The sequence below is a fragment of the Urtica dioica genome, chromosome 3 (genome assembly GCF_054948205.1).
Source record: "Urtica dioica subsp. dioica isolate 48M chromosome 3, U.dioica_male_clone48M_v1_H2, whole genome shotgun sequence".
Lineage (NCBI taxonomy): Eukaryota > Viridiplantae > Streptophyta > Magnoliopsida > Rosales > Urticaceae > Urtica > Urtica dioica.
The window spans coordinates 6988401-7002914 of record NC_142758.1 but is presented as its reverse complement, the minus strand read 5'-3'; the positions used below and the strand labels follow the sequence as shown (position 1 = coordinate 7002914).

The following is a 14514-nucleotide window of genomic DNA, read 5'->3' as shown; positions in this document are numbered from 1 at the left end:
ATTCCGATGGTATTCATCGGAAATTCCCAGAAATTAAAAAAAAAAAAAAAATTCACCTCCAAATCTCATTCAAATCAACCTAAAATAACTAACAACCACTCAAATCTTGTATCCTATCATTCCTACTCTAATCAAACCATGAAAAAACTATAAAAAAAAACTAACCTTTTTTGTCATTTGGTGAAGGTTGGAGCTATGGTGGTTTCGGTCTCTTCGGTCGGAGGCGTGACGGAGCTTCGGTCGGAGGCGTGTCGGAACTCGTCGGAATGGGTGTGGTTGGCGTCGGAATGGGCGTCGGAATGGAGGGGCGTCGGAATGGGTGTGGTTGGAGAGAAAGTGAGAGTGAGAGAGTGAGAATGGTGTGGTTGGAGAAGAAGATTAGGGTTTATTTTGAAGTGAGGGTATTTTTGTCCGAAATGTGTCCAAAAGTCCAATTTTAGATATTTTTTAAGTAACGGGTCTAATGGTGATATTTTCATAGTTTTTGGTTCTAGAAAATGAAATTTCTCTTTGGTAAAGTGACTCAAAAGCATATATATCATCATCATCAATTCAAAATAACATTAATAATCAGATATGAATGCATGAAAAACTTATAAGATTTTCAATTTAATAATTATATTTCATATAATTAATGCGTCATATCAATTATTAATAACTCGTATAAATATTGAACGTGAATGTATGTAAGAGAAGAAAAGATAAAGATACTGAACTTTACATTTTTTCTTCCATTGATGATGGTATGGACACGTCTTTCACCGAGCATTACGAGTCGCCAAGTCTAGGCTGGAGGAACACTTGTCCGTGATCTTATCGGTCACCCGTTTGACACCACGCTCTTCAGCACCGTGGCTCCTGGTATATATACACGAACCTATGTGTGGGTAAAGTTAACGCACTCGAATCACTCTATATTAATATAAATAGTGTAAGGGGTGGAGGCCCACATAAATATGTTTATTGTTACAAAGTTTGCTGAAATAAATAGATGTGTTTACATTTTCTTTATAAGTTTTAGAATGCATAAATATAGTTTAATTTGTACAAACATATATCGATATCCTTAATACTTGCATTACTATAGTTTGGATTGCGCATGAGATGCGATGTATCAACTATAGGTTAAGTATCGTAAATAAAGGGTTGGTGATTTATCGACTTGAAGGGTAGCTCGATGGAAATCATATATACTCATCATTGACATGAGATGACAGTGGGGGTATTCTACATAAAAGAGTTTTATGTACAACCATGGCCGATTTCAATAACAACGAGACATAAAATATCCGTTATGAATCACGTATCAAAATCACAATGATTGTCATATAAGATTCGATCTTAATCCCCACGTTGTTCTAGATTCTACGGTTGTGTACGGGTTCTTTAATTCGTTAAGAGGTGACTCAAAAAGGTCTAACGATTAGAACCTTTTCAAAACATGAACCAACCTGAATGATTGAAACTTATGTAGTGACTTTCTCGATGGACTAATGTGTGTAAACTATATTTGATACTCTATTGAGTGCACTTTGTATCTATAGTGGAGTCACGCAGATTTAACAAATAATCTGATGTTTCAAAAGAGTCTACGGAAATCAGATTACTTATTGGAGCATCAGTTATCTCGGGTCCTTGGTCCCCGAGCCGACTTCTATAAGCACACAAGAATACTTAAATAATTAATTAGATTAATTATTCCACTCACATGTAATTAATTAAAGAGTTTATTTGATGAATTCTAAAAAAGAGTATTTAGAATCATTCATAAAATTATATTACGCAATTAATTTGGAATTAATTAGACATCCTCATGATTTGACATATGGCGTGTCACATGTATATATGATTAGGAATACATTAATTAATAAATAGTTATTAATTAACGACATGTCAACACCTGATTGGATAGAAGAATCTTGGAGATTCTCTCCTAAAGGTGGCACCAACTTCACGTGTTGAATAATTAAATTGGATTTAATTATTCCAGCACAAAAATAGGAGGGTTAGTTGAGATCCTAAAATATCTCAACTGACTACCTAAAAGTGTGCCTAAAGATAAGTTCAAAAAGGTGCTATCGTTTACACCTATCCTTATTAGAGTTTGATCTAATTCCTAAGCTGTAAATAGTGTGTTAGACACACTGTTATTAGAGTTCAGAGTTATTCTAAGAGTTAGAAAACCCTTGAGAATAAACAACTCGAGTTAGAAGAGAATAAATCATTCCTTTGCTTGTAACGTATATCAATGTAGATTTATATTTACGGTTGATATTATGTATGTGAGTGCATTAAGTTTACCCACACATAGGTTCTTGTATACCAGGAGCCACGGTTCGGAAGAATCAAAGTTTCGAACGAGTGACCGATAAGATCGTTGATGAGTGTTCCTCCTCTCTGGCATAAACTTGGCGACTCGTAACACACAGTGAAAAGACGTAGCCATACCATAATCAATGGATAAAGAAAAATAAGTGTTGAAGTTGAGAGAGAGAGAGAGAGTCGAATCTGGAGAGAAGATGAAGAAAGAGAGAATCGGAGAAGAGAGAGAGTGTTCCGAGACTTTGAATATTCTTCTTATTAATGTGAATTTTGTATCACCTATTTATACATATGGTGGATACAATAGAGAGTGTAATAAATACATGTAATAACTACTTCTAGGAAATAGAGAATAATAAATATACACAGAGAACAAGTCATAGGAAATAACATGAGAAATAAATGCGACAATTTTCCATGTGGAATGAGTTCCAAGGAGTGAGGACTCCCGAGGCATGCTTGTCAGGAGGAAAGCACGCTAGACAGGAGAAAGGACGAGCTGACGAGCTGGCGAGCTGATGTGGGAGGACGAACTGGCGAACTGGCGAACTGACGAGCTGACGCGGATCGGCGAGCTGGCGAGCTGGCGAACTGACGCGGGAGGGCGAACTGACGAGCTCGATTTCAACAATAAGTTTTTGGTATCTTACCTTTACTAATCTATACATGCATTCACGTTCAATTTTTATACGAGTTATTAATATCTGATATGATGCATTAATTATATGAGATATAATTATTTAAATTGAAATAAATTTTAAAAGTCTTCCGCTGCATTCGTATCGAATGTTCATTTTAATATTACTATCTAATAACTGGTATCAGAACGTAGGTTGTAAACTTGTAGTCCGTTTAATTATACAATTTGAAAGTCACACATTTTATTAATGCATGTGATGTGATGGTTTTGGATTTGATCGTCATTTCGGTTGGTCCCTTTGAGTTCGTTATTTCAATTTATTAGATAAATTTTTCGACCTTGATTCGGGTTAGGATTTCTTATAAATCTAGAGTTTGTTTTAGAAGTTTTTATTGCATTTTTGCAATTTTATTTGTAACTGAATCGGCACCGGCATTCTCGACCGCTTTTCAGCGGTCACGGTAGCTTTCCGGCGACTTCAGCAGCTCCGATAGGCGGCCAGATGACAGCGTAGGGGGACAAACAGTGGTGCAGGCGAGAAGACAGCGGCTTTGGCAGTTTGGCAGGGCGATAGGAGGCTGCGAGCGGCATCAACATCAGGCGGAGATAAGCTGTGGGTGTTCTCGACTCGGCGGATGCATGCGCAGGTTCGGATTTGGTGCAAGGTGAGCCAGGCTCGTTTCGATGGGCCTGGATCGGGTCTGATACTACGAACCTCGTGTTGGGCGCGAGGTGTAGGAAACCGGTATCTACTTGCAGTTCAAAACCATAAGTTCTGATAACAGTTGTAGGATCTATGAGATAGTGGAAAACATAAATTTTCTAGATCTGCAATCTGATTGTTCCAGATGCTCTAAGTGGAATATTAATTTACTAAACTAGTAAATAAAGGTTATGACCCTTTCGAAATTTACTTAACTAGTAAACAATTATGACCCTTTTAAATTAATTAGAACAATTCCAATAACATATTAATATCTCATATAAACTAGAGCATGCCATATTATAATACCTTGAATAATTGACCTAACATGCATTTATAAACATACCATAAAGTGCGAATACAAAATCTAAAACTTACTTGGTTCTTGCAACTCCTACTTTTCTCTAAACACCGTGCATTTTGAGTAGCCAAGTCTGGGCTAGAGGAACACTCAAGAACGAACTTATCGGTCACGCCTGTGTCTTTGCAATGATCTTATCAAACTCACTATGATCAATACTGTAACACCGTAAATTGTGTATACCCTCTTAGCTCACTTTTTCGAGCATGTACTGTACTCTTACTAATTATGATTAATAAACGTAATTATTTTTGTACTACGATTCGTCAGAAATGATCGGTTTTCAATTCGGACACTCGGAGCAAAAGTTAGGGAAATGCCCCATAGTATTGAATAATTACTAAATTGCCCTTGTCTCGGGAAAGTCCCATTTACGAACCAAGAAATAATAAAAGAATAAATTATCTATTAGCCCCTTGTACTTTGACACATAATTAAATACAGTCGTTATACTTTTATTTCTGCAAATTTGCCCTTTGGACTCGGGCTTTGGGCTTTTGATATCCTTCTGTCAACTTATGAGTCACGGTTTCGGTTAGTGGTGCACATGTATTGCACGTGATAACGTAAAAAATAGTAAATAACGTTATTACCCTTAATGTTATTGGATCTATTCCTTATTCAATTTATATTCGTCGATTATTAGATTGAATAAGGAATTGAGTTTACAAAATCCCAAATTTGTAATCCCTAGCTAACTAATCGACAGAAATCCCAAATCTAAAACCAAGGTCTTCTTCTCAACTTGTTGTTCTAATCGATCTAGGGTTTCTTCTTCTCAATCTCGTCTTGCTATGGATTCGAGTTTCTCTAGTTCGTCAAGTCGACAGAAGTCGCGATTGACAAGAAGCGACAATGGAGCAGAACGCCGACGAGTTCCGACTTGTACCTGCGGTTTGAGCGTCGTCGAGAGAACTGCGTGGACCTCAGATAACCCTGGAAGGCGATTTCAATCATGTCGAGTGTATAAGGTGATTCTTTTCAAATTAATCGATTAGTTGTACTGTAAAATATGGCTTCTGATGATTTTATGTATTTGTTTTGTTAAGCTTTTATTTTTTTTTTGGTGATTTATGTATTGTTGTTGATTGGGTCAGAGTAAGGAGTCACCGGGATGTGATTTCTTTATGTGGCTGGACCCGCCTAAGTGCCCAACAGCAGTTCAAGACATTCCGATGTTGCTGAAGAAAATGAAGTGGTACGAATCAAGAATGTCAAGTATTGTTGATGAAGAACTTGAAGACGAAGAACGAGCTATGGACGTCAAAGAGGACTTTAGTGAGGGAATTGAACTGAAGAAGCTTATTGTTTCTGAATTGACGAAGATTAAAATGCTAGTTATTGTTTTGGTTGTTTTTGTTGTTGTGTTGTATTTCAAATAAGAAGAGTCTTCAAATAACTGGCTATATATACCGACATTGTACTAGTATTTGCATATTTGAAGTATTTGCCTATTTATACTATAAAGAAGTTGAAAGAATCAGTATAATGTCTCAGTTGCATGAGTTATAAATAATTGCATATTCAAGTTATTAATAGGAATAAATAGAGTAAACACAAAACAATGATTCATTCGTGAATATTCTTCATTCACAAAACAACTTTAGTTTGTGACACATCCTTTTAACTTCTAGTAGTTAGACAAAAACAAGCTTTACAAGCTTTTTACACGTGACATGTTTGTAGGTTTATAAACCCCTAATACAGATTACATTTACACAAAATATTAACAAAACAAGGGACAACAGACAGGCTGAATTATCTTTGTCCTTGATCAACCCCTTGTTGGAATTGATCTAGGGTTTAAGAACAAGTTTAACGCTTCGTTAAGCGGCGGAATTTTAAAAATTTTCTTTTCAAGTAAAATCAGTTTTTTACTAACCTAGACAAAGAGCAAGTACACGTAATTAAAAACTATTATGAGCTAAGAAGTTTACTAACCTTTCTTGAAGCTTGAACCTTGAAGAAGCTTTTGGAAAGTTTGCAACGCTCGTCTCCCCTCGCAGCACGTCTCTCTTTCTTTCCTCGGCACCTCGAGCAACCACGAAAGTTTCTATCACTAAATCACTCGAAATAAAGGAATCAGTGAGTGAGCACTTTTAAACACTACGACTTAAGAACGAGTCTTGAAGTCGCAGAGCTAAACTCTAGGTCAAATGAGGACATAGGTGCCAAGACAAAAATCGAAAAATAAACTAGAGAGAGAGAGAGGAGTTCGGCCAAAGTTCTAGAGAGAGAGTCTCTCAAATTTCTTAAACTTGGATGAATGAAATGTGAGGAAATGAAGCTCCTATTTATAGGAGAGGTCTCACCTTCAATAAGGTAGTTTCCTCTTCTATAGAATATCACATATTCATGAGCCAATTTCCTCTTTTTCCCTTTGAGATACTCGGCCAACACAAGGCTTCTAAAAGCCTTGATATGTTTCCTATTTTGTTCCTTGCCTTCCTTTTTCTCAACTTGGCTGATTCCCCTATGCATCCCATATGCAAATTTGTTTCCTCTTTTCTTTTGGCAAGTATCTTGATACATTTATGCACAAAATAATCTCTCCTATTTCTCTATAGGGTAGGCGCCTATTACACTCTAGAAATGCCTTCTAGAAGCTTTTCCATTTGTTCATGACAACATGAAAAAGGCCCATTAAGAATTTTCAATAAAATTCTTATGAAATGAAATTAATCCACAAGGCCCAATGATCAAGTCATGGCCGAGTGACATTAAGTCATCAAATGAACTTGTCAAAAAATTTATTGACATCCATTTCATCCTTTGTCTCAAAAGACAAAAATACCCTTTTGACAATTTTCGTTTTTGTTTTGACTTAGCTTCCAGTTTAACTATTCCTAATCGATGTGATTCGTGACAGTGACCTCATGGACCCAAATGAACAAAGCTTGAGCTAAACACTTGGACTCAAAAGTTCACAAACCTTTTCCAAGTTTAGCTTAATACCAACTGACTCCACTAAAGAGTTGACACTGAAAATCTCTCGGTTCAAATGAATTTATTTTCTACTCAAGAATTCAACCTAATTATGATAAGCGGATCCACTGAATATTATCTATGTTTACCCTTCATGAATGTCATCAGCTAGTCGGGATTTACTAAATTACCATTTTACCCTTCTAGCTGTTATTTCCTCAACTCCTTTGTCGCTTGTGAATAAGTTAGAAACAATGTATTGACGAGGAGCTAACAAGTCACATTGTTTCATCCAAAAGAGTCAGGACTCAATTTGGACACTGGCCAGTTCATTTATTCACACTCCAATGAACAAAGCATGAGGTGACATACATTGCATTTCAGCAATCTTGTACATGAATTCCATATCTATGAGAACTTCACAAAGTTACTCATGACATTCTCACAACTTAGTATTTCACCAATAGGCCCTGTTCGGAATCACATAGTGAGTCCGAACTCTGACTTTATCAAATGAGAATACTAAGCTGTGAAATGGCATGTCTCATTTCAGGATTAAGGTAAGCATGATGCAATTCATACGTAGTGACTTCGAGACATAAGAGGTTAAATGGTTTGTTCTTATCTTGTCTCTAGAAGTGCACTGGTCAATTCAGTACCTTCGGAAGATACCTAGAAGAACTATAGAGTCTCCAACTCTCAATGCCTCATAACCATACATCATAGATTCTTCTAACAATCGTACTGAGGTCAATAGTCCTTTGACCCTAAGATTGCGAATATATCGTTTTAAGCAAACTACGAAGAGTTTGTTCATGCAAATCTACATTTGTCTCTTCGTAAGTTGTTTAGTTTGTTTCTGGACTAAAGACTAAAGTTTTATCATAAAGCTTCAGACAAGGAAGATTGAATGAACGTTTCAACTTTTTATTAATGAATAAGCAATTACAAGCAAAAGTCTTCATGAGACTTTATTACATCAAATGTACAATATAAAGATTACAACTCTTCTTGTGGGCACCATTGACAACACCCCTTTCGATCACTCTCGGAATAATTCTCGACGACGCATAGGACGGAGATTTCTGGTGTTATGGTTGTGATGCCTCAGTCTCATCAGCTTCTGGCTGTGGTTGTGGTGCCTCAGTCTCATCAGCTTCTAGCTGTGGTTGGGGTGCATCAGTCTCATCAGCTTCTTGCGGTGGCTCAGTCTCAATAGCCTCATTTTCTTCTTGTTGCACTATCTCATCTTGGTCCTGTTGTACAAGTTCATCGTCACAGAACACGCCGTGATCGTCAACATCAATCTCTTCTTGAACATCATCACCAAATGTGATCATACGAATTTGCTCTTCACCTTCGTCAATGACAGTGGGGACATTAACTGGGTGATCACAATACACGTCAACTTCCCAACTGGTTTTCAATGCGTCCGATGAGTTTTCAAGCAAAATAGCGTCATCATACACAATCTCCATCTTCCTACACCTCGGGTACCTCATGTAGTAGATACAACGATCAGCATAACCTAAATCCCTTCTTATCATCTTATCCAATTGAATAATAGAAATCCTATCCCAATCAGCGTTGTCATAGTGTGCAACAGAACCACCTACGTACTTGGCTTCAGTATCTGACAATGATATTACACCTCCATGGTATACATTTATAGTGAAGCAGTTTAGGAGTTCCTCTAAGAAGCAGATACACATAAAAAAAAATCATTAAATAACACACCAACCACATGTCCATATCGTTATAACACCCACCAACACCACAAATGTACTTTAAATTGTTTATTCTAACCACATACCCTACACTTTATCAATATACGAGACAAACCCACAAAAAATGGACCCCATACAGAACCAATATGTCGACAAAAAGAGTTTTCTCACACTATTCGACAAATTAAGTCGACCAGAAAGTGGTCCCAAAAAAGCGAAGATATAAATACAAGAAAATATATATTTTGTACTTACCATAAGCTCCACACTGAATCGGGGTTCTATTTCTACTCCCATAAGGTTTTCGCAACCCTGGTGATGAGGTGGATTCATCTCTCCGTCGACGATTTGGGGTTTGACGAGACGTCGACGGAGATGGAGTGCTTTTTTTCCTGCCGCGACCAGAGCTCGGCGGTGTTTTCTTCACCGGAGATTTTTCCTTCGCCCTCACCATTTTCTTCCAAGCTTGTTCAGTCCAGTACCATTCTAGGGTTTTTGAAATCGATTTTTTTCAACTTCTGATATTCTGCAATGTCGATCTGATACTGTGCAATGTGGATTTAAGTTTTGTTTTAACGATTTCTTCTTCTAATTATTTACATATTCATCAGATTTTTATTTACATTTTTTATACAACATTACATAAATGCCCTTTTTACACAGGTCACGTGCAATACATGTGCACCACTAACCGAAACCGTGACTCATAAGTTGACAGAAGGATATCAAAGGCCCAAAGCCCGAGTCCAAAGGGCAAATTTGCAGAAATAAAAGTATAACGACTGTATTCAATTATGTGCCAAAGTACAAGGGGCAAATAGATAATTTATTCATAATAAAATGATTATTTAGAAAATAATATTTTGTTATTTTGACCTCACACGCATGAATTGAGCTCAACTTGGAAACGTTTAAGTACGTTCCGTAAATTTTCTATAAACCGAGTTAGCTTCAGGAAATGGGGAAATTTGTAACGTGCCCTAAAAATAATAAAACATGGCGCCAGACCTTGGATTTATTTATTGAGGTTATACGAAATTTTTTTTTTATAAGGAGTAACTTTATTTTTACCAAGTCTATTTGAAAATGGGTCAAATAGATAATTAAAATAAGAAAGGATTCTTAAGATTAGCACTACTACAAATAAGCCTTTCTGGTGCGGAGGGGCATTAGGTGCGACTTGTCGCACCTAAAAGTCGCACCTAAATGGGCAACAGGTGCGACTTGTCGCACCCAAAGGGCTCCAAAAATGAAAAAAAATTCACTGATTTTAAGTGGTATTGGGTGCGACTAGTCGCACCCAATAGTTTTGAAAACTTTCAGGTGCGACTAGTCGCACCTGAAAGTCTTAAAAAAATAAGCGCTCAACTTCTCCCCCTCATTGTTTTCATTTGTCTGACGTGGCATTTATTTTTTTTATTTTTTTTTTTACTTTTAGGTGCGACTAGTCGCACCTATTATCTTTTTTAGGTGCGACTAGTCGCACCTACTCGAGTATCAGGTGCGACTTTGTCGCACCTGATTACTAGGGTTAGTTTTTAAACAGCTGCGTCTTCTTCATCTTCTTCACAGCCCCAACAGCCCCTCTGCGACTCTCCCTCCCTCTCTCTCTCCCTCTGCGACTCTACCTCCCTCTCTCCCTCCCTCTGCGACCTCGCTCCCTCTCTCCCTCTCTCTTCTCCGAGTCTTCTCCGACGTCCAATTCCGCGCGCCTTCTCCGACGTCCAAGTCCGCGCGCCGCTCTTTTCAGACCGGTCTTCTCCTCCTCCGTCGGTCCTTTCCTCCGCAGCCGCTCCTCCGCGTCGGCCGGTCCTCCGCAGCCGCTCCTCGTCGGTCCTCTCTTCCGCGCCGGTCCTCTCCTCCACCTTCGCTCCACCGCGCCGCTTCTCCGCGCCGGTCCGATCTCCTTCGCCGCCTAAGGCATAATATTTTTTTGTGTGTATATATATATATATATATATATATATATATATATTTATAATTAGTGTTATATATATAATTAGTGTTAATTAGTAATTAGTATGTTTTAATTAGCATATATAGTTAGTGTTAATAATTATTAATTAGTTTTAATTAGAAAAACAAAATTTAAATGGTTTAGTATGTTTTAATTAGTAATTAGTATGTTTTAATTAGCATATATAATTAGTGTTAATTATTATTAATTAGTTTTAATTAGTAATTTAGTGTGTTTAGTTTCAAATTCTATATATGTGTTTAATATATATAGTATTTATAATTAGTTTAGTAACATGTATTAATTAATGTAATTATAATTGTTAATATATATAGTGTTTATAATTAGTTTAGTAATATGCTTAGGTTAATGCTTAGTTGAAATTAATTGTAATTGTAAAAGTTTAGATTAAATATTATTTTGAAATTGAAATTGTAATGGAAATCAAATTGGTTAATTAGTTGTTAGTTTAGTTGTTTATGATATTGTAATTAATTAATTGCTGAGTGATTGTTTTATAGATATTGATAAAATGTTGTGACCGAGCCACGGAGGCTCGGTTTAGGACTTAGTTAATTAATACGATAGTTTCAGGATGGATTTTAAATGTTTTTAAAGTAGTTTGCAGGTTTTTGGTTTAATAATATTATAGGGGAAACTCTGCCAAAATTTCGGTAGAGTTTTGAACCAATTAGAATCGAAATCCACTAGAAACAGTCCATTTTCAAAAACAATCCATTTTCCAGGATTGTTTCCAAGATTTTGAGGCGCTTTAGTATCTTTCCCACAATTTCTACAATCCAATTTAAAAAAATAAGATACCTTTCACAGTCTCTCTCTCATTCCTTCTAAATTCGCTCTCGGTCCTTTAGTAAGATCGGACTTTCAATGCTAATTAATAATTCTCGTTGTCTTTCTCGTTCAGCGAAATCAATGTCTAATCCAAGTAGAGATTGGGTTACCGAGAACGAGAGGTTGAGCTTGCAGTATAAAACAGGGGTTAACGAGTTTATCCGCATTGCAAGCAAACAACCGAACGAAAATGGCCAATATCGTTGTCCTTGCAAGTCTTGCAACAACGTGAGATGGCACGCCATCGGAGTCGTAAGGCATCACCTCCTGGACAATGGGTTTACCCCAGGCTACACAGAATGGTATCATCACGGCGAGCGTCTTGTCCTTACTCATGGTGAAGATCCCATTGGAACTGATCAGAGAGGAGTATGAGGATTGCACGACGCCCTACATGATATCATGGACCACGAGGATTTCGACGACTTTGCGGATCCGACCCCGAGCGAGGTGCGTGCGGAGGAGCAAGTGGAAGACTTATTTGCCGAGTTGGAAGCGGAATTGTACCCTGGATGCAAAGAGTTTTCTTCTTTGTCGTTCTTGGTTTCGTTGATGCACATCAAAGTCACGAACCATTGGACGAACAAGTCGTTCATAGAACTCTTGCAGCTCTTGAGGAAGTCTCATCCAACCGGTAACCGAATTTCGGAAAAGCACTACGAAGCAAAGGCGAAACTGAAGCGCTTCGGCATGGGGTACGAGATGATCGACGTGTGCACAAACGATTGCGTCTTGTTTCGAAAAGATCTCGAGAAAGCTGAAGTGTGCCCAGTTTGCAACGAGAGCAGATGGAAGCCGACTGGGAAACAGATACCGCAAAAGATATTGCGATATTTTCCCCTGAAAGATCGATTGAAGCGGTTGTACGCCTCTCGACACACGTCGCTTCAGATGCAGTGGCACGAAAGAGATCGCGTCAGAGAAGAAGGCATTTTGCGACATCCTGCGGATGGTACGACGTGGAAGAACCTGGACGAGAGATACCCAGAATTTGTCGAAGAGCCTCGGAACGTGCGGCTTGGATTAGCTTCTGATGGGATCAACCCGTTTGGAGAAATGAGTCTAGCGTACAGCATGTGGCATGTGGTGCTGACTGCGTACAACTTGCCGCCTTGGTTGTGCATGAAGAAAGAGTACCTCATGTTGACGCTTCTGATTCCCGGGCCGAGCTCACCAGGAAAAAACATGGACGTGTTCTTGCAGCCACTAGTTGAAGAGCTGAAAGAATTGTGGGAGACGGGATTCAACGTTCGAGATGGAGCCAACGATGAAGTGTTTCGGTTGCGTGCTGCGCTATTCTGGACGATAAACGACTTTCCGGCTCGATCGTATTTATCGGGATGGAGTGGCCAAGGGTATCTCGCTTGCCCCACGTGCAACCTTGACACGCCGTCACTGAAAGTCAGAAACAGAATTGTGTACTACGACCATCGTCGATTTTTGCCCACGCGTCACCGATTGAGGAAAAGTAGCGATCACTACACAAATCGCCACGAGAGACGCAGTAAACACGACAAGTTGACTCCGCAAGACATACTAGCTCATTTGGCTAGTGTTTCTTGCACGAAAACTGGCAAACACGCTGGTTCCGTTGGCAGAAAACGAAAGCGAGCCGAGAGTGAGCTTAATTGGGCGAAGAAAAGCATCTTCTACGAGTTGCCTTACTGGTCAGAGTTGGAGTTGAAGCACAACTTGGATGTCATGCACGTAGAGAAGAACGTGTGCGAGAATCTTCTTGGGACCATGCTTAGCTTAGAAAAGAAAAACTATGACACCGAGAAGGCGAGGTTTGATTTAATGGACTTGAAAATCAAAACCAGTTTGCACTTGCAAGAACAAGGGAATGGGTGGTACAAACCGCAAGCAGCGTACACTTTGACCTTTGAGCAGAGGCAGCGGTTTACCGAGTTCCTCCAATCTGTCAAATTTCCAGATGACCTCGCTGGTAATTTGAAGAAAAACGTGACTGCTGACGGGAAGCTCACAGGTTTGAAGTCGCACGATTGCCACGTGATCTTGCAGAGGTTGTTGGCTGTTGGTATTCGCCCTTTTGTGCCAAAGGCAATACAGGATACGATCTCTGAACTTTGCAACTTTTTCAAGTTGATTAGTTCTAGAACGTTGAGAGTGGAAGATCTCGAAAAAGCGCAAAATTCCATTGTCGAGATACTATGTAAGCTTGAGATGATATTTCCACCTGCTTTTTTCACGATCATGGTTCACGTGGCGATTCATCTACCAGAGGAAGCGTTGTATGGCGGCCCGGTTCATATGCGGTGGATGTACCCTTTTGAGAGATACCTTGGGACGTTAAAACATTTTGTTAAAAACAGAGCTAGGCCTGAAGGCTCTGTTGCGGAAGCTTACGTTGTAGAAGCTCTAATATTTATCTAATATGTAACCACGGTTTTCCTCCGCCATATGTGAGGGCATTGTAATAAAATTTCGTGGTGTCGTCCACGTTTCTTTGTTTTCTAATTTTGTTTTCTTCTTATAGGATGTCGACTGGAGCAGGTGGAGGCGAGGATCCACCACAGACGCCGGGATCCTCCGGATCGAAGAACACACGTGGACCAACGAAGGGTCTCGTGTCAGCGAGAGCAGGGGTAGGGACTCCTGGTGCGAATGTAGTTCGCTACGATCAGCGACACATGATGTTCTACCAGGACATCAGGGAGCAAAATCCCTTGATCGGCACCTTCTCGAACCGTCTTGGAAACTTGATCAAGGCGACGTTTCAAGCACACGCAAATGACTGGAATGAAGTCGAGCCTTAGCATGTGACGGCCGTTATGACCGCAATCCATAACGAGTACCGTTTTGTGTACGAGGATCCTGCAACTGGCGAGAGAGTGCCAGCTGATTGCATTTGCAACGAGATAGAGTCTACTATCATTCGCGAAATGAAGCTGTTGCGACGCAACCAAAAGTCAAAGTTATCATCTAGATTCTTCAACAAGTTTTGCGGGAAAATAGAGCTCGCCAGAGAAGAAACACCAAAGGGCTATACGCACGAGGCTTGGTTGA

At 39.0% G+C, this 14514-nt stretch overlaps 1 protein-coding gene across 1 annotated transcript; it reads left to right on the top strand.

The window, feature by feature from the left end:
• The first annotated feature begins 12318 nt into the window (after positions 1 to 12318).
• Positions 12319 to 13881, top strand: LOC149402272 (uncharacterized). The gene has a single exon (XM_089608298.1). It carries the CDS (start codon positions 12379 to 12381, stop codon positions 13879 to 13881), a length of 1503 nt encoding a protein of 500 aa, XP_089464424.1. The 5' UTR covers positions 12319 to 12378.
• Positions 13882 to 14514: the final 633 nt, after the last annotated feature.

Coding starts and splice junctions, on each gene's coding strand:
- LOC149402272 (XM_089608298.1), top strand. CDS start 12,379: ATGCAGTGGCACGAAAGAGATCGCGTCAGAGAAGAAGGCATTTTGCGA.